Genomic DNA, 21626 nt, shown 5'->3' on the forward strand with positions numbered 1-21626 from the left:
TCTGCGAAGCAGGGCAGCGAGAGACTGAGCCTCCCAACTGCCCCCCCTACCGCGGGACACTACGGCCCGCGGGTGGGACAGCGGGGCAGACCCCAAAAAACGGGACTGTCCCGCGAAAATCGGGACAGTTGGGAGGTATGCCCATAGTGTGCATCCAGCTCAGTCGGGCACAAGATTCTAACTGAGGTCTGGAGGAGGGTCATAGTGGGAGGAGCCAGTGCACACCAGGTAGTCCTAAAGCTTTCTTTAGTTGTGCCCAGTCTCCTGCGGAGCCGCTATTCCCCATGGTCCTTACGGAGTCCCAGCATCCACTTAGGACGTCAGAGAAATAGGTAATATGTATACTGAGCATGTCACAGCTGCCGAGCACGTAATATATTATATAACCATACTTGCCTACCTGACCCACTCCATGAGGTAGAAAATGCTCTGTTCCTGGACTTTCCTGGTAATGTATGATTGCCATCACCTGTGGTGAAAAACCTTTCTTATCAATTACCCAGCTCACCACAGGTGATGGAAATCATACATTACCAGGAAAGTCCAGGAACAGAGCATTTTCTCCCTCATGGAGAGGGTCAGGTAGGCAAGTATGTATATAACCGATCAGGGCTCTGCAATTGATTACAGTGAAGAGTGCACATTTACAGTCCAACCAGATGAGGGCGCTGTTTGTACTCAGTGCCCGGATGTATTACTTCCGTCCTTCTGTATTCCCTCACCCTTTGGGTCTCGAGCTGTGTCTTTGATACGAGAGGGAGTTTTCTTACGTGTCTAACTAACTGCAGCCATATTAATGACGCCAAACACCAGAGGTTATATGGATTTATTGTCTTCGAGAAAATGGCCGCTGCCATACATCTCCTAATATAGCATAAACGACACGTCTGTCACGGCTAGAGGGTACGGTTTAATTTCTTGTTCATGTAGCTGTGTTAGGGACGGTCGTGTATTGTTGGAGATCACAACATCCGCACGGAGAGGAGGACAGCGTGTGTGTAGTGACTGGTGATGGTGTGCGGCAGCTGAGCAGCACAGCCGCCTGTAAGATGACATTCTTATCCTTATATGATGCTGCTCACTGCACTGCATGCCCAGTGTGGTGTGACGGCGCAAGGATGGAGCTATTTCCTGCAGCCCTCATATACGTAATCAGTATTTAGGTTATTACACAAGGTTTTTAAATGAATATGCTTTTATGTTTCCATTTATTCATTTTGAGAGGCTGGTGGTCACTATTCTCAATGTTGACTCTGGCACTTTAGTTAAATACATACATTTTCCTACTCTTATATTCTTGCTGCACCATTAAAATGATTTCTTAGCTGCCATTATATTAACCATAAATAAAATATCAAATAATTTGTTAAATCAAGTTATAAAGTTGCCACTGGAATCATTTGACTAATTATTAGGGTTACCATACAATGCCTGTAAACTGGGACACAAATGAATTACACAGGTTCTGTGGCCGGCTGACATAAAGCCTGCATTCTCCTGGTTTTAATCAACCACAGAACCTGTGTAATCCATGGTATAAAAGGATAGTATGGTAAGCCTACTAAATATGTATATCTACAGACCCTCCAATATGACCCGCCCCACTAGGTACAAAATGCTCTGTTCCTGGACTTCCCTCTTAAGTTATGGTTTCCATCACCTGTGTTGAACTAGTTAAATGATAAGAAAGCTGTTTCTTCACAGGTGATGGCAATAATAAATTAAGAGGGAAGTCCAGAAACAGAGCATTTTGTACCTAGTGGGGCGGGTCATGTTGGAGGGTATGTATCTATACCAGAAAATTGCCCATTTTACCTAATAGGCCGTACACACTGGCCGACAATCCTCAAAGATATGAACGAATTCATCGCTGGTGCCCCGTCGGCTGTGCATGCACTTCTTCCCCGACCGTATTTGCCTGCACTTCTATGGAGCTGGGTGATGGGGGGGAGTGAAGAAACTTCACTCCCGCAACCCGGCGGCGGATCGTTATATGTGTAGGGCCCTTAATACTAGAGAGACTATTGTTTCATCTGACAAAGAGCAGTCCTACTCATTATTCATTTGAATACTTAAGTGCATTTTGTTGTTTCCATCGTTTTGGCAGGGTTTGCACTCACTTCCGCAACACTAGCTGCTAGTAAACAAATGTATCTATGTATGTGTGTATGTATGTATAGTATATGTATGTATATATATGTATATATATATATATATATATTTTTTTTTTATTTTTTTTTAAGTGCCAGGGATTTTAATCATCCATTGCAGGCAGATTAAATTTTTTTGGGTGGCTAAAGATCCCCGTCTAAACAGGACTTTTTAGATGGCCAAACAGTTGTCGCTATTCAATTATGTTTGGGCACCCATGCAAATCGCACATGTTGTGCCCAAACAGACTGGATTTAGCCACCTAAAATGGCCAAACTCGTCTAAACTCCCTGCTGTGGGTGTCCAAACATTTTTACTTGCAGCTCTGGAGGCTGCGGACAAAAATGTGTCCTTCGCGGCCACAGGGCGCCCGTATGGCAGAACTATTGAATTGCTGTTGGGCGCCCTCTTGTGGCGGCCGCGGCAATAACAATTGAATCTGCCCCATTGTTGTTTTTTACATTGTGTAGTTTTTCTTTACTTGTGCTACTTTTTTCCTAATTTTTGCATCTTAGTTTGCTTATAGTGTACTAAGGGGAGATGTATTATACTGGCATGGATCATGCTGCCATAGCTCTTCCTGCTTTACCTCGTTATTGAGGCGCAGCAGGAAGCAGTACTGACGAGATGTGCTAACTGCTTGGCTGGTTCACTCCCCCCTCTAATCGCTGCCAGAGCCCGCAGTGAATCAGCCTAGTGTCGATGCTCTGTCTATTACCTCCTGGACGGCTCCACTAGGTACGCACAAGATCTAGCAATCATCACAAGAGCTCCAGTGTGTAGCCCGGAGCCCAGCAGCTGCTGCAGATACTGCATGTACACATAACGGCAGCAAACACCCGTCGATATGTGAAAAAACAATAAGCAAATATTGCACTTACAATTTTTTAATACATCTGAATGAGCTTCTATGCATGAGATGCTTGCAAAAAATGATTTTTTCTCTACATTATCCGCTTTCATACATACCAGGGCTCCTTGTAAGTATCAAATAGTGCTGGTTATAACACATTTGACACTACCTCTTCATACAGCTCCCACTAGATATTTATTATTACTGTTATGACACAGCTAAGCCTGTGGTGTGCTAAATGGCGCAATTTGAGGATAGGGCTATGAGGACACATCTATATTTACTAAAGGGTGGTTTTTCAAAGCTGTTGATTGTCAGCAACTTTGACTGTTGTCATTTATTATACCAAAATGTTCTATTAAAAAAAACAACTGATTACCTCACCAAGAAAACTATATCTACATGGACACCATTTTGGTACTTTATAGATTTTCTTCATGTCATTTTGAACCTCGAGCTAAAGGGTAAACACATCACTATAACCAAATTGCAAAGTAAGGGGGTTATTCAGAGTGGTTGGCAAACCAAATAATCACACTAATGGGCAAAACCATGTGCACTGCAGGTGGGGAGATGTAACACGTGCAGCAGTGGCGGCAGTTGTGGGCCCAGGTGCAAAAATAAAATTTTGGTCCCCTCCTCCAACCCAACCCAAGTTTTTAATATGCCACACAGCAGTGGGTGACATGGAGAGGCAAAGGGGGGCAGCAAGAAGGCATGGGGCAGGCAGAAGTTGACAACAGAAGGCATGGGGGAGGCAGAGGGTGACAGGGAGATATACATAGAGGGATATCTCATTGCTGGTCTGGGCAGCAGTGGGCCCCTTAGTCCTTAGGGGCCCCAGTGCAATGCACCTTCTGCACCAATGGTAGTTCCGCCTCTGACGTGCAGAGAGAGTTAGATTTGGGTCGGGTGTGTCCAAACTGAAATTTCAATTGCAGTGTAAAAATGAAGCAGCCAGTATTTACTCTGCATAGAAACAATATTATCCACCCAAATCTAACTCTCTCTGCACATGTTACATATGCCTCACTTGCAGTGCACATGGGGGGTAATTCCAAGTTGATCGCAGCAGGAATTTTGTTAGCAGTTGGGCAAAACCATGTGCACTGCAGGGGAGGCAGATTTAACATGTGCAGAGAGAGTTAGATTTGGGTGTGGTGTGTTCAATCTGCAATCTAATTTGCAGTGTAAAAATAAAGCAGCCAGTATTTACCCTGCACAGAAACAAAATAACCCACCCAAATCTAACTCTCTCTACACAGGTTATATCTGCCTCCCCTGCAGTGCACATGGTTTTGCCCAACTGCTAACAAAATTCCTTCTGCAATCAACTCAGAATTACCCCCATGGTTTTGCCCAATTGCTAACTTTTTTGGTTTTCTTTGTATTAAAATATAATGAAATACATAGAAATATACTTCCCAAGTATAACAGCATCTGGGTGTGGATCATAGGGCCGACAGTCATTAGGTCGACAGTGACTAGGTCGACACCTGAAATAGGTTGACACGGTTATTCGGCCGGCGTGCGTTTAAAAAAAAAAATTATTTATTTTTTCCGTGAAGTGACCGGGAACCCCAGTTAGTGCACCCTATTTGCTCGCCAAGCTTTGGGCAAGGTCCCTTGCTCCGCTAACGCTGCACTCTGCACAGGTTACTATTCCCAATCGTAGTCCACGTGGATCGTAACGTGTGAAAGACTCAAGTCAACCTAATGAGTGCCGACCTAAGTGCTGTCCACCTAAATACCGGATCCCCAGCATCTATAATCTAATGCTGAAACACCCTCCATGTCATGTGAGAATGTTTATTGTTAACATACATTGGCAGCATCAGGACTTTGAGCAATGAGGGCCTGTACACATGGTGTTGTCATGGTGGATATAAATTAGAGGATGGAAGGGGAGTGGTAAGCACAAACATGATTGCTGCTAAGTTTCTCTAATCTTGTTTCCTCTGTCTCAGTGATGTGAGTGGTATCTTAGAAGATAGAGATGTCTCATAGAGAGAGACCAGAGAAATCTCAGGAGAGGCACAGACATCACAAGAGGGATGAGGAGAATACTTTGAGTCCAAGTGGTGGCAGCAGTAGCCATCATCATGGGAAAGATCACAGCGATAGGAAGAGAAGAAGAAGCAGCAGCAGTGGTAGTAATCCTACTACACAGGAAATACAGAAGATCAAACATGTTGAGATCTTGTAAGTACACAAAGCCAAAACTCTAATGTTCCATGTACACCTTGCATGTAACATTGCTGCTCTCTTCTGAACTGTGTCTGTATGAGCTTTATACATATGTTATTAGAAACATTAGTTTTGCTAAAGAGGACACTGCATTTGATCAGTAAGAAACGGATGAAGCTTTAGGATAATGTAATACATTTATTATTTCATCACTATCACACACATTAAAAACAAATTAATATTAGGAGCAGAAGAAATTCATCACAAACATTCTGTGGCATCAATATTGACAGGGGCCCATAAAGCTTCCAACCTTCAGTTTATATTGCACTGCATAATGCAGAATTGGCAGATATCAGCTTTTGTCAATCCCATGCAGTCCTTATCCAATTTGGAACTCCGAGTCTTTGGTAGTCCAGCCCCATAAACAAAAGGGAGAAAGAAGAAGGCTCTTGTGTGGGCGCACTCATTAATGGTAGTTAAATAACTAGAATGAATAACACTAGGTTGATTAGTCAGCAGATAAAACAAAATTTATTTGGAAATATTAAGAATATAATTGCCCCTGGTTGAGGAGATGTGAATGATCCCAGATAAAAATGTTCTGGTCCTGCCTCAGGAAATGAGATGGAGAGGGGTAGAGACACTGCAAGTCATAAACCCTTTCTCACCCGGCCAGTACAGATGATCTGTATTAATGAGATCAATTAAGTCAATTGATTTTAGATTCTGTCATAATCCTAATGAAGAAATAACAGCTATTATGGCAATAAGTAATAATAGAAACAAATCAAAGGATATGCCAGGGTAAAGAAAGAAAAGGATAGGAACAAATGGTGATGCTGCTGTTGGAGTCACATACCACACATCATATGCAATGATTGATGTTCTACAACACTGAGTATTCCCTGTGAGTCTCCACCTCAGGTACTAACTCAGCCCACACTGTTTCGCTTCCAAGATCGGACGAGATCGGGCATTAGCAGTGTGGTTTGATAGTAGAAGGATTTGGTCAGACGTCCAATGAGAGTGCACCTATATAGGGGGGGATAATTGGCTGGGTCTTATAGATACAGTGTGGATCTGCTTTTTGTGTTAGGCAGGAGACATCAAGTCCCACACCGGTGGTATTGTGTCCCTGGATCACAAATGAGAGTCCACGAAAAAGGAAGATATATAGATTTATGAAAAAAACGAAGATATATAGATTTATGAAAAAAAACCCTAGAAAGGATAATGGAGATCAATTAGGCTGTAGTTATTAGGAACGGGTGATAAAAATTACCCGTCCGTATAGATACAAATGGATAAAGAAACACGGATCAAGAAATTATTATTTTTTTTTTTTTATATATATATGTGTACATTGGTACTGGTGTAAGGAACAGAAAATATGTCAAAGATAATTGTAGATACAAATAAATAGTACTGGTATATGCAATGAAATAATCACTAGTGACATGGGTGTCATTAGAAACACTTTGTGTGAATTGGAGCTGTTATAATCATTTAGGATATAGGGAAATAGACATGAAATTCTCATATAACCCATGCAGCAATATGACAACAGGATCTGCAGGAGGAAAGTCAAAGAAGAATGCAGTATTTCTTTCCTATAAAATGCAGTTTTTAATCCTGATGCAATAAACTAAGATGCATAAGCCTGGAAAAAGGCATAAATGAAGTGAGCAAGCCCCACAGGGGTGAAACATGTTTTCCATTCCAATGGGTCCTGTTTTGTCCAACTGCAAGTGATTCACTCCTAGCCTCAGGTCAGATCATTCCATCCTGCCATTCTGGGCTAATTTTTGCCCAGCTGTCATAGAAATTGTATCTATATCCGTGCAGCTTCATTTATGCCTTTTTCCAGGCTTATGCATCTTAGTTTATTGCATCAGGATTAAAAACTGCATTTTATAGGAAAGAAATACTACATTCTTCTTTGACTTTCCTCCTGCAGATCCTGTTGTCATATTGCTGCATGGGTTATATGAGAATTTCATGTCTATTTCCCTATATCCTAAATGATTATAACAGCTCCAATTCACACAAAGTGTTTCTAATGACACCCATGTCACTAGTGATTATTTCATTGCATATACCAGTACTATTTATTTGTATCTACAATTATCTTTGACATATTTTCTGTTCCTTACACCAGTACCAATGTACACATATATATAAAAAAAAAAAAAAAAAATTTCTTGATCCGTGTTTCTTTATCCATTTGTATCTATACGGACGGGTAATTTTTATCACCCGTTCCTAATAACTACAGCCTAATTGATCTCCATTATCCTTTCTAGGGTTTTTTTTCATAAATCTATATATCTTCGTTTTTTTCATAAATCTATATATCTTCCTTTTTCGTGGACTCTCATTTGTGATCCAGGGACACAATACCACCGGTGTGGGACTTGATGTCTCCTGCCTAACACAAAAAGCAGATCCACACTGTATCTATAAGACCCAGCTAATTATCCCCCCCTATATAGGTGCACTCTCATTGGACGTCTGACCAAATCCTTCTACTATCAAACCACACTGCTAATGCCCGATCTCGTCCGATCTTGGAAGCGAAACAGTGTGGGCTGAGTTAGTACCTGAGGTGGAGACTCACAGGGAATACTCAGTGTTGTAGAACATCAATCATTGCATATGATGTGTGGTATGTGACTCCAACAGCAGCATCACCATTTGTTCCTATCCTTTTCTTTCTTTACCCTGGTATATCCTTTGATTTGTTTCTATTATTACTTATTGCCATAATAGCTGTTATTTCTTCATTAGGATTATGACAGAATCTAAAATCAATTGACTTAATTGATCTCATTAATACAGATCATCTGTACTGGCCGGGTGAGAAAGGGTTTATGACTTGCAGTGTCTCTACCCCTCTCCATCTCATTTCCTGAGGCAGGACCAGAACATTTTTATCTGGGATCATTCACATCTCCTCAACCAGGGGCAATTATATTCTTAATATTTCCAAATAAATTTTGTTTTATCTGCTGACTAATCAACCTAGTGTTATTCATTCTAGTTATTTAACTACCATTAATGAGTGCGCCCACACAAGAGCCTTCTTCTTTCTCCCTTTTGTTTATGCATATGTCACTGGCTCTGGGCGCACCCCCAAACTGGACATTATATTAAAGATTTTACTTGAAAATTGTCCAAATTTGGTTTTTCTGTAATCAAAAACTATTTTTAGACCGGTGCCGGGTCGCCCCCTTTGTGTAGTAGTCCAGCCCCAACCAGTATTCAAAGAGTCCCACGAGGTGTCAGAAACACCCATTCTATGCAAATGTTAAGGATATCCAGTATGTTCAAAACACCAGCTCTTGAGGTACCCACCTGCATCGCTATAATCTGTATGCACCTGTGTGAGAAAGTGCAGCATCTTCAGACGTCCAGGTTAGACAGGGTTTAGCAATTAGTTCCTCTTGACAAGTCAACGCTGAAATGCTTCTCTATTGCCGGTGATAGTAGGCTTCAGCGTTTCATCTACTATGTAGACATTTTCCAAAGTCGTGCTTATACAGATGAGTTTGAAGTACAAGCAAGCAGTGTCAGAGAATTATATTTAACCGGTTACAATATCAGTTTTAAAAACATGTCACTTTTTCCTTTCAGTTATGAGAAACCGCCCCCGGGATTAATTAAGGTACCAAAATAATATATCTATTTGTGTACATATATGGCTCACATAACACATCGCACATCCATGTACCAACCACACCACGTTACATCTGTTCTGTATGTGAAAATATATATATGGGCAAAACCTTGTGCACTACAGGTGTGGCAGATATAACATTTGCAGAGAGAGTTAGATTTGGGTGGGTTATTTTGTTTCTGTGCAGGGTAAATACTGGCTGCTTTATTTTTACACTGCAATTTAGATTTCAGTTTGAACACACCCCACCCAAATCTAACTCTCTCTACACAGGTTATATCTGCCACCCCCTGCAGTGCACATGGTTTTCCCTAACTGCTAACAAATTAGCTGCTGCAATCAACTTTGAATTTTTGAATTAGGCCCATTGTCATCAGGGCATACCATATGTAAGGCAACGGGGTGAGCTTTATTCGATATGCAATAAGTGCCCAGATCTTGCTACATTGTGTATGTATATGTGCGTGTGTGTGTGTATATATATATATATATATATATATATATAAAAAACAAACAACGAAAATACACTTCCTGCGCTGAAGTTCAGCAGCACTACTGAAAGATCCCCTGTCGGTAGGATCTTAGAAATAGAAATAAATAACAAGTAAATACAGAGTGCGCTAATATTCCAACTGGTTGAGAATTGATCAATTCCAGATTCAAGGGCGGGACTTCTCTTGAGTTCTTATCCCCTTAGGGAATTCCTGATTGGGGCCTATAGAGAAACCCTCTCACCAAAGAAATCACCTGACAAAAATTCACAGTTTAGTAACAGGAATTCTTTATGTAAAATAATTTCTTTTTCATCCGCTAGGGGTCACTGGAGTACTCTTGGGATATGGACGGTTCCACAGGAACTAGGCACTGAATAAATTAAAATTTGAGACTACTCCTCCCCTCCATATCCCAGAGTACCTCAGTGTTTTTTCGGTGCTCACTGAGCAACAAGGCTTGTGGAGTTGGTCCACAATTATTGAACTTTCAAGGTTCCACATCCCTTCCCCCCTTCCAGAAAGGCGAGGGTCCGGGATAGTGGAAGCTGCTGAAGCAGCTGTGGGTTTCGGGCCTCTCGGAAAGAGCTCCCTCACCACCACGTGCAGGACGCCTGCAGAAAAGGCTGACGGAGCTTACAGAAGAAGCCCCGTCACAGCCCTCACCACAGGGTCCAGGTATGTTGAACGAGGCGGTCAGCTCACGCTGCCGCCCCGCTGTGTGGGATACTGTGTGTGTGTTTGTGGCCGCCCGCCGCTGCCTTCAGCCGCCGCTGCTTCCAGCGCCGCTGATATGCTGCCGCCGCTCTGAGCTGCGCTGAGTTGATTTATAGCAGAGGCCACTCAACGGCTCTATGCAGCGCGCCCCAGGCTCCGCTGCCGGCTCCCTCTCACCATAGCCGGCCTCCGTGTATAGTTAGGCGGTACACGAAGCACGGGGGGGGTGGGGGGGGAGGAGACGCACACAAAAAAATTTTTTTTTTAAAAAAAGCATGTTCAGGCAGCGCTGCATGAATAGGCTATTAAGCCTTTGTTAAACAGGAACAATTATATGCAGGTTTTGATGCAATATAAGAGGTTTAATCTGCTCACATAATTATATGTCTGCACTTTGTGTTATACTGTGAGCATGGGGACATATTAACCATGCTTCCTGTTTTTTCCTGTTGAATTTTCCAGAATTTCCTGTATTACATCTCTCCACCATTGATGGCGCAGGGGTGTTAGGGGAAATTTGGGATCAGGCATATTGCTGGCGTGCACTGCACTTGGCCAGATATATATTTAAAGAGACACCTTAGTGCTATTTACTGAGTCGCGCAAGTTGTCTATCTCTGTATTTTGTATTGTCTGTCTGCATAATGAGTAAGACACCAGCAAAGTCCAAAAAGCAGTTTCACTGCAATGTCTGTAAGGGTGTATTACCGGATGGGTCTACCACATGTAAAGTATGTTTTGTAAATTCAGAAACATATACAATTTCTGCTTCGGTTTCAAATCCAATTTCAACCCCGGACCCGCCATGGGCTATGTTAGCAGATGTCCTAGCTGGATTGCAATCAGAATTTGCCGCCTCTCGGCAAGAGCGAGAGGCGGCAAGATCTGAATCTAGGGTGAGACCGCTAGAACTACCGGAGGGGTCTCAGCCTTACCAAAAGTCCAAATCCTTTCTGGATAAGACGGATAAGTTTCATTTTTCTTATAAATTACCGGTTTCTGCTATGTTACTTTCTGACGATTCTAGGCCAGACCTCACTGTACAAGATGAGGTTGAGGAGGGCGAACTAGACCAGCAGTCAGAGGGTGACGATTTTGACAGCCCGGGCATTGATAATCTCATCAGAGCGGTGCGTCAGTCTCTGAAGTTTACAGAAACTGAGGAGCCTCTGACAAATGATGAGGTCGTCTTTACTAAACGACAGAGAACTCCAATGTGTTTTCCTGTTTCGGAATCTCTTAATAAAATGTTACTAGAAACAAGAAAGAATCCGGATAAACTGTTTTCTATACCTCGCAGATTTAGGTCTAGTTATCCGTTTCCAGACTCAGTAACAGCTACATGGGAGAATCCGCCATTGGTGGATTCATCTGTGTCTAAACTTACAAAGAAATTAACCATACCAGTACCAACTGCTACTACACTTAAGGACCCTTCGGCACGGTAAAATAGAAGCTATGCTAAAGTCCATGTATACAGCAGCAGGAGTGCTGCTTAGACCTGGGTTGGGTGGCATTTGGGTAACTAAGGCGCTAATGGTATAAATAACAGAACTCAAGTCTGCCTTAACTGATGATCACCTTATACTTCTCGCTGATCAAATCTGGGAAGCTGCTGACTATCTATGTACAGCTTCTACTGACGTCTGTCAGCTCACTTCTCGCCTTTCATCATCGCTAGTTACAGCACGACGAGCGCTCTGGCTACGTTCTTGGCAAGCGGAGGCAGAGGTCAAAAAAGGTATAGAAGCATTACCTTACGGGGGCGAGAAGTTATTTGGTCCTGAATTGGACAAATGGATTTCTGAGGCCACGGGAGGAAAGTCGGTTTTCTTACCATTACCTCCAACAGTACCTAGAAGGAGATATTCTGGCCCGGCGTTCAAATCCTTTAGACCTCAGTCCTTTCGCGGGCGTGGCAGGGGAACGGCCACACCTGGTAGACGAGGTCGGGGACGTGGTTTCCAACAAACCAATACCACTCGTCAGGATACTAAAGTCACCGGCAAGCCAGTGGCATGACGGGCTCCCAGCCCATCTCAGATCTCCTATTGTGGGAGCACGCCTTCAGTCATTCCAGTTGGCGTGGCTTCAGACGTCCACAGATGGGTGGATCCGCAATTTAGTTTTAAAAGGTTACGAAATAGAGTTCGACTGTCTCCCGCCAATGCGGTTTTTCAGGACAGGACTGCTTGTGTCGGACGACAAGAAGGCGGTTCTGCAGATTGCCATTCAGTCTCTGCTGGATGCAGCAGTGTTGATTCCGGTCCCTGTACACCAACAGGGTCAGGGTTATTATTCCAGTCTGTTTGTGGTACCAAAGTCGGATGGCTCGGTCAGGCCAATATTGAACTTAAAGGGTCTCAATCAGTACGTCACTTACTACAGATTCAAGATGGAATCTCTGCGGTCAGTAATTGCAGGCCTAGAGCCACAGGAATTCATGATTGCGCTGGATCTCAAGGATGCGTACTTACACATTCCGATTTGGCCACTTCATCAAAGGTTCTTGCGGTTTGCAATACGGCAGAACCATTACCAGTTTCAGGCTCTACCGTTTGGCCTCTCGTCAGCGCCTCGGGTATTCACCAAAGTGATGTCTGTGATGATAGCTCATCTCAGATCCCTGGGAGTGATAATAGTTCCGTACTTGGACGATTTACTCATCAAAGCTCCGTCTCAACAAATCCTCCTTCAACAGGCGTTGCTGACATACAATGTACTTGTTCACGGTTGGATTGTCAACTTCAAGGAATCACATCTAATTCCGTCTCACGACTTCAATTCCTAGGTATGATTCTCGATACGGTAAATCAAAGAATTTACCTACCCGAACAGAAAGTACAGGTCATTCGTCATCTGGTACAATTAGTGCTCAAGCCACGCACAGTCTCGGTTCATTTGTGCATTCGCCTCTTAGGCACAATGGTGGCGGCTTTCGAAGCGCTTCAGTTCGGAAGACTTCACTCACGTCCTTTTCAACTGGATGTGCTCACACAGTGGTCGGGCTCGCATCTGCAGATTCACCGCAGGGTGAGGTTGTCTCCAAGGGCCAGAGTGTCTCTACTCTGGTGGCTCAAAGTACAGAATCTAACCGCAGGGAAACGGTTCGGCGCCTGGAATTGGATAATTCTCACGGCGGACGCGAGTCTCAGAGGTTGGGGAGCTGTAGTTCAAAATTATCAGCTCCAGGGTCTCTGGGCGGATCACGAAAGATTGCTGTCTATAAATGTCCTGGAACTCCGGGCAATTTACAATGCGCTACGACAAGCAGTGCACATGCTGCAGGCTCAGGCTGTTCAGGTGCAGTCAGACAATGCGACGGCGGTCGCATACATCAACAAACAAGGAGGAACGAAAAGCCGCATGGCAATGCGGGAAGTAGCTCGAATCCTCAATTGGGCCGAGTATCACCAAGTGATATTGTCGGCAGTATTCATTCCGGGAGTGGACAACTGGGAGGCGGATTATCTCAGCCGTCGGGATTTTCATCCAGGAGAATGGGCATTAAATCCAGAAGTGTTTCACATGCTGGTCCAGAAGTGGGGTTACCCGCAAGTGGACCTGATGGCATCTCGCCACAATCATCAAACGCCCCAGTACGTGTCCAGAACGAGAGATCCAAAGGCAGTGGCGGTGGATGCTCTCACAATCACGTGGCCATACAGTCTCGTGTATCTGTTTCCACCATTTCTGCTGCTCCCTCTATTGCTAAAGCGGATCAAAAGAGAGTCCGTCACAGTCATACTAGTGGCGCCTCATTGGCCTCGGAGAGCTTGGTTTTCGGATCTCCGCGGTCTACTCGCAGACGATCCTTGGCCGCTCCCACTACGTCTGGACCTGTTACAACAGGGTCCGTTCCTTTACCCCGATTTAGCGCGGCTGCGTTTGACGGGGTGGCTGTTGAGACAGCCCTCTTAAGAAGAGAGGGCATTCCAGAATCGGTTATACCAACCATGTTACGAGCTAGGAAGCCGGTTACGGCAGCTCATTATTACAGAATTTGGCGTGCCTATATAGGTTGGTGTGAAGCTCGGAAGTTTCCTACATCATCTTTCAAGTTATCCCATCTTTTGTTATTTCTACAGATGGGGTTAGATGCAGTTCTGCGTTTATCCACACTAAAGGTGCAGATATCTGCGTTGTCAATTTATTTTCAAAGAAGATTGGCTCTATTGCCGTTGATAAGGGGTCATGTTAAGGGGTATACTTTTTCCTTTTCTATTCCCCTCCTTTTCTCTGTCTGATTCTATTGCTTGTATTATATTACTATATTTCATATCTTTGAAGCAAATGTATAATTTTCCTTTTATAAGCAAACCCGCAGAGGTTGCATCTAGACATATATATCTTTAAATCATTAGGAATATTCTGTTCATATAAGAATGCACGCCAGTCATATGGAATGTAAATCATAAGAATGTATTTCAACAAACAATTGCTACTCATAGAATTCACTTTTATCATTAAACAGTATTGGTCAAATACAATGCAAGTCACCATATAATAGTTTCACAGATTCAAACTATATAAGAAACAAATTAGGATGAAAGAAGTGTGAGAGATGTATGTACTGTACTGTATGTGTGTATTTATTACTGGGGAGATATTTACTCAAAGCACTCGGCTAAATCCTAGATTTATTGATATATATTGGACAATATATATATCTTAAATAAATACCTTAGGGGATTGGTTTTAGTATATGTATGTGTGTGTTTGTGTGTGTGTGTGGGGGAGGGGCAGCATGTGGCTGCATTGTCCACAGACCGCATGGGACAGAAGCTAGACTCCATTTTGGGAAAACTCCCATGATTCCAAAGTCTGTAACATATGGTTCAAAAGGGAATGCCAGCATCCATTTTAGATTTGCAAGTCCAAACACATGCCAATCTTTGCTACACCATAATCACATAGCAGAAGCCATAAGACTCCACTATATTCCAACTTATATTACAATTCCAAGCAATCTAATCACCTTTCACAATTCCAAGCCATCTAATCACCTTTCACAATTCCAAGCCATCTAATCACCTTTCACAATTCCAAGCCAACTAATCACCTTTCACAATTCCAAGCCAACTAATCACCTTTCACAATTCCAAGCCAACTAATCACATTTCACAATTCCAAGCCAACACAGTATCTCAATAACCAGAGCATATGGTATGCTGGCTATGTTATATAATGTAGCCTGTAATTATATGCCAATCCCAGTCTGTACTACATTATGTTAACTTTTCAGGCCTAAAACCAACTAATTCCAGCCTTCCAGGACCAGCACCCATATCTCATGCTGTCCCTATGAGCCATCACAAGACCAGATCACCAAGTAACCACAAATATCAGCATGCCATTGCTACAAGCACATGACTACAGTAACAAAAGAAAGTATGTGTTGACTTCTATACTTCAGCAAGATGCACCATACAAAACCACTACAATCTGTTATAAATCACCATACCAGGTATGTATACCAGAGATGCTATTCTACAGATTGTCTAATGTTCCAATTCATTACAGATTTCATAGAGTATTATCACAAACACACAACAATCACATGATTGCACAAGTACTATTAATCTTAAAGTCAAATGTATTTACATATTTAACTATTCTATGCCAATCATTTCACAACTACTTTACCACAAACACATATTTAACTATTCTATGCTATTTATCTATGAGATATTGTGTATGATACTTAGCCTTAGTAAGGAGATCGGTCCTGGTGATGAGCAAGCCATGCTTTTGAGAGCTAGATTGATTCTGAGTGAGTGAGCTCTGATTTCAAGTGTGTAGGTATACAACCTGTGGGTGTGTCTTTCACAGCATGTGGGCTAGCTGTATCAGTGGGCTGAGCTGGCCGTGTGCTGGGATTGTCTATTCAGCCAAGGCTACAGTGTAGGGATGTTAATTAGGCTTCAGGTTACAGAAGCCAATATTATCAATTCATTCCTTCCTTGTATGATAATATTGTCCCTAAAATGTATATAATGGAGTTACTCTGTAACAGCCGTCGGTACACACCTTTATGCAGGGTGTCCTCAGAGTACAGCCTCCATTCACTCCACCTACTGCGCCATGGGACTTGAATCTGGTTTTAGATTTCTTACAGTCTTTTTATTTTGAACCCTTACAACACGTGGATATTAAGTTTCTCACTTGGAAAACAATTTTTCTCCTAGCCTTGGCTTCGGCAAGGCGTGTTTCAGATTTGGGTGCCTTGTCATGCAAGCCACCGTATTTAATGTTTCATGATGATAGAGCGGAACTTCGGACGAATCCCGCTTTCCTACCAAAAGTAGTGTCCTCTTTTCACATCAATCAACCAGTAGTAGTTCCTGTGTTAACAGGAGATTCTGGAACCTTGGATGTGGTACGCGCACTACGCGTTTATGTATCCCGAACGTCTACAGTTCGTAAGACGGATACGTTGTTTATCCTCAATGATGCGGCCAAGTTAGGTTGGCCAGCTTCTAAGCAGACCTTATCCAGATGGATAAAACTGACCATAAGTCAGGCTTACCTTCATGCTAGGTTACAGCCGCCTACATCAGTAACAGCTCATTCCACACGTTCTGTAGGAACGTCATGGGCAGCTGGTCGTGGAGCTTCTACGACACAGCTTTGCCGTGCGGCTACATGGTCTTCAGTGCACACGTTTGTGTGCTTTTACAAGTTTGATACTTTTGCGGCATCAGCATCTAGCTTTGGCCGTCTAGTGTTACAGGTGCCAAACAGCTCTCCCGCCCACGGGGGAAACTTTGGTACGTCCCAAGAGTACTCCAGTGACCCCTAGTGGATGAAAAAGAAAATAGGATTTTGGTACTTACCAGGTAAATCCTTTTCTTTGAATCCATAGGGGGCACTGGACGCCCACCCAGAGCAGTTTTTCCTGCTTGTGGTAAGTTCAGGGGATCTTATGGTAACACACTCTCACGACTGTTTCAAATTAGAAAGTTCTATCTGGTTGGTGTCAACTTTATTGTTGTCCGTTTTTGTTAGATGTATTTCTCCATTGTCAACCTCTATAGCTCCTGTTCGGCTCAGTAAAAAAAACACTGAGGTACTCTGGGATATGGAGGGGAGGAGTAGTCTCAAATTTTAATTTATTCAGTGCCTAGTTCCTGTGGAACCGTCCATATCCCAAGAGTACTCCAGTGCCCCCTATGGATTCAAAGAAAAGGATTTACCTGGTAAGTACCAAAATCCTATTTTTTAATCCATAGTCATAAGATTGACATAATGTGAAACATAATAAAATAACAATTATTTTGACACACACCGAAATGCTTTAGATGTTTTATCAATTATTATACACTATCCCTTTGCTTTGATTATTCCTCCGAGAGCTCACACCGTTAAGGTGAGGGGGATTATCTTGTAACTTCTAAGCATTTCGGTGTGTGTCAAAATAGGCGCTGGGTGTGAGCTGGCTGAACTTTCTCTGTGTTTCTCTAACAGGCTCTGCTGTGGGTCTGTCCCCTATAGCCCAGTGTGTTTGTGGCTGTCAGTACTTGTGTGTGTCAGCATGTCTGAAGCTGAATGCTCTTCCCAGGAGGAGGCTGGCGTTGGGACTGACAGTTCTGTGAGAGTGACAGTGTCGGCACCACCGACGGATGATTGGGTCAATGTCAGCGTCCGGAGTCTTACCGGTACGCTGGGGCCGCGGGGCTGGCTTCCTTGGCGATGTGCGGGCAGCGGCGGAGGTGGGCTGCTGCGCCAGATCCGTGGGCAGCAGTAGCGGCGGTGAGGGGGTCCGCTCGTGGCGGCGGGATGTCGCTACAGTGGGTCGCTCTTGCGGAGCCATTGCTAGGAGACCAGGGGCAGTGAGCAATGTGGCTTTGCAAAAAGGTCTGCATTACTGGGCGCCGCCATGTTGGAGACCAAGTTTTGAGCATAGTTCCTGTTTCCTGTCTCTTCCAGCCAATCCAGGGGAAGCTCTCCCTATAAAAGGGGGCTGGTTTAGGACAGGGATGCCAGTGCTTCAAGTTACAACCCTGTTGTAGGTGCTTTAGCCTGTGCTCCCAGGATTCCTGCTGTATTTAGGTTCCTCCTGATCCTGCTTGGTCGGTTCTCTGTTGCTGCTGCAGCCCTGCCGTTCCTACCCTGCTACTGCCTGTGGAAGCGCCCCTGGAAAACCCGGTCCAGTAAGACTCTTTGGGCACAGTCGGCCCCGGGTCTTCTGCATCGTCTTTCAAGCCACACTCCACAGATCTCCTTCACCAGCCACGCCTTTGTACCACCGACCACCGCCTGCAGATTATTATCTTCAGCCTCGTTTTCCAAACCACAGTCCTTGTCTCCAGCCACGTCTTCAACCATCATCCACAGTTCATTATCTACAGTCTCGTCTTTCAAATCACAGTGCACAGTTCTTTGCCTCCAGCCACGTCTTAACCATTGTGCTCCAGCCTCGGTTCTCTACCTCAGCCCTGTACATAATAAATACTTTCCATTGACTCTCAAACCCCGCCTACGTTCTTCATTGCTCCGTGTCCCATGCGAAGGAACTATATCCAGCCCCCTCATCTGGTTCATTCACAGGCTGCTACCTCCTCGGGCAAATCTCAGCTGCCGGATCCTCAAACTCTGCTAGACGTGACAGTAAGCACTGGCCCAATGGATTCGACGGGTGATCAGGCCTCAGGAGGGGATTCAACTACAGATATCTGGTCTCGCTTAAGTAAGCAGGAGGCCACACAATCTCAAATCGTGCAGTTCATGCAGAGTATGTCCGAACGTCTCGATTCTCTCTGTGTTGCCATGAAGGCCTCTCAAGTATCTACAGCAGCTCCCACATTAGCACCTCTGGTCCTGCTTCCTCCTGTACCAGTACCACTTCCACGGTTGCATTTGCCACCTCCCAATAAATTTGATGGGAATCCAAAACAATGCAGCGGGTTTCTTAACCAGTGTGAAATCCAGTTCGAACTACAGTCGGCCAACTTCCCATCGGCACGAACCAAAGTAGCCTATATAATTTCTTTACTTACGGGGCAAGCGTTGGAATGAGCTTCACCTTTGTGGGAGAGGATGGATCCCATCTTATCTAACTATCCAGAATTCGTGGCCACCTTTCGAAAAATCTTCGACGAACCGGGCAGGACTTCAGCTGCCTCGTTGGAGATCCTGCGTCTGCGTCAGGGCACGCGTATGGTCAGTCAGTACGTGATCCAGTTTCACACCCTTTCCTCGGAACTGAACTGGAACGAGGAGGCTCTCATTGCAGCTTTCTAGAGCGGTCTCTCCGAAAAGATCAAAGATGACCTCGCAACTCAGGACGTACCTGATAAGTTGGATACACTAATTTCTTTATGCAATAAGTTAGACCTGAGGTACAGAGAACGCTGTATGGAGAGGTTGCGGTCAGATCGCCCTAAGCCTAGAGTTGTTCTTCCACCAACACCATCATCACCAACTGCGGAAGAACCCATGCAGATTAATCGTTCCCGCCTCTCCAATGAAGAACGTCAGAGACGGCGACAAAGGAACCTCTGCCTGTATTGTGGTGCAACTGATCACTTTGTTAAAACTTGCAATCTACGTCCGGGAAACGCCCGCTCCTAGTTTGTGCTGGAGAGGTCAAGCTAGGAGAATTCTCAGAATTACATACCAAGAAAGAGTCTGTCCTGTTAACCCAATTGGAGCTCCCTTCTTCTCATCCCTGCACTACTCGACTCCGGAGCCGCCGAAAGCTTCATTACGTCAGCTCTGGTCAAACGATCTGGAATACAAACAGTTCCTCTGGATCGTACCATTTCTGTTACCGCAGTGGATGGAAGTTATATCCCTGAGGGTATTATATCCTTTCGTACTATTCCTCTCAAGATGAAGGTCGGAGTTCTCTATTCAGAAGAAATCTCTTTCCTTGTAATTCCTAAAGCCTCTCATGAACTAATCCTAGGGTTTCCATGGTTAATCAGACACAATCCCCACATAGATTGGCAAACTATGGATGTTCTCTCTTGGGGACAAGACTGTTTTCAGAACTGTTTACCTTCAGTTAGACCTCTCTGTTCTTCCAGCCTTCCTGTGGAGTACCAAGCTTTTTAAGATGTTTTCAGTAAGCAAGAGTTGGACACCTTGCCTCCGCATCGTACTTGGGATTGTCCCATTGAGCTAGTACCGGGTAAGACTCCTCCCCGAGGTCGAATTTACCCTCTCTCACTTCCCGAGACACAGGCCATGTCGGAGTATATCCGGGAGAACTTGGAGAAAGGGTTCATCAGGTCTTCTACATCTCCGGCTGGAGCGGGGTTTTTCTTTGTCAAAAAGAAAGATGGGGGGTTGCGGCCCTGTATTGACTATAGAGGTCTCAATGACATAACGGTTAAGAACAGATATCCGTTCCCTCTAATTCCAGAACTGTTCGACCGTGTTAAAGGAGCTACTGTATTTACTAAGTTGGACTTACGGGGGGCCTAAATGTTATACGTATTTGCCCAGGGGACGAATGGAAGACGGCATTTAATACCCGCGACGGCCATTACTGGTAATGCCTTTTGGCCTATGTAACGCCCCAGCCGTCTTTCAAGAGTTCGTTAACGAAATCTTCAGAGATCTTCTCTACGACTGCTTGGTAGTATATCTGGATGACATCCTCATTTTTTCTAAGGATCTGAAGACCCATCGGGAACAAGTGAAAGAAGTGTTAACTCGTTTACGAAGGTATCAGTTATTCTGTAAGTTAGAGAAGTGCACCTTTGAAGTACCCACAATTCCATTCCTCGGTTACATTCTTTCAGGGCAGAAGTTACAGATGGACCCCGCTAAAGTCCAGGCGATTCAGAATTGGGCACTTCCAGCTACCCTTAAAGGAATTCAACGTTTCCTGGGGTTTGCTAACTTCTACCGAAGATTCATTCAAAATTATTCTTCTGTCATAGCTCCTATAACCGCATTAACTAGGAAGGGAGCCGATCCTGCCAAGTGGTCTCCTGAGGCTTTGGAAGCTTTTTCATCTTTAAAGGAGGCCTTCACGACTGCTCCAGTTCTTCGACAACCCGATCTCAGCCGTCCGTTCTTGGTGGAGGTTGATGCCTTTACTGTGGGAGTGGGAGCAGTATTATCCCAGCTTTTCGAGGACAAGAAGGTTCATCCCTGTGCGTTCTTCTCGCGAAGATTCTCCCCCGCTGAACAGAATTATGCTATTGGGGAACAGGAATTACAGGCAATTAAGTTGGCCTTTGAGGAGTAGAGGTATTTGTTGGAGGGAGCTCGGCATCCAATTTCGGTAACCACAGATCACAAGAACCTCCTGTATCTACAGTCAGCCCAATGTCTGAACCCACGCCAAGCAAGATGGGCACTCTTCTTTACCCGTTTTAATTTTAAACTCAGTTACCGACCAGGTTCCCTCAACAAAAAGGCAGATGCCTTATCTCGCTCCCTAAGTTCAGAAGAACCCTCTGACCGTTCAAAAGAGCAATTTGTTCTGGAATCCACCTCTTTTTCTGCAACTAATACCTCTCCACTTCCTCCTCCAGGGAAGATCTTCATTGTACCAAATCTGCGCAAAAAACTTCTCACATGGGCTCACTCC

General features: G+C 44.2%; 1 protein-coding gene across 2 annotated transcripts in view; it reads left to right on the plus strand.

Annotated features, from left to right (window-relative positions):
• The first annotated feature begins 761 nt into the window (after positions 1–761).
• RP9 (RP9 pre-mRNA splicing factor) overlaps positions 762–21626 on the plus strand; it is a 90748-nt gene continuing 69883 nt past the window's right edge. Inside the window, exons 1-3 of one of the 2 annotated variants that reach the window (XM_063922553.1) lie at positions 762–903; positions 4972–5206; positions 8828–8858. In XM_063922553.1, coding sequence (XP_063778623.1) covers positions 5001–5206; positions 8828–8858 — 237 coding nt within the window. In that variant the 5' untranslated portion in view covers positions 762–903; positions 4972–5000. The other variant, XM_063922552.1, reaches the window with a different exon arrangement.

Source organism: Pseudophryne corroboree, chromosome 5, assembly GCF_028390025.1.
Source record: "Pseudophryne corroboree isolate aPseCor3 chromosome 5, aPseCor3.hap2, whole genome shotgun sequence".
NCBI classification, from domain to species: domain Eukaryota; kingdom Metazoa; phylum Chordata; class Amphibia; order Anura; family Myobatrachidae; genus Pseudophryne; species Pseudophryne corroboree.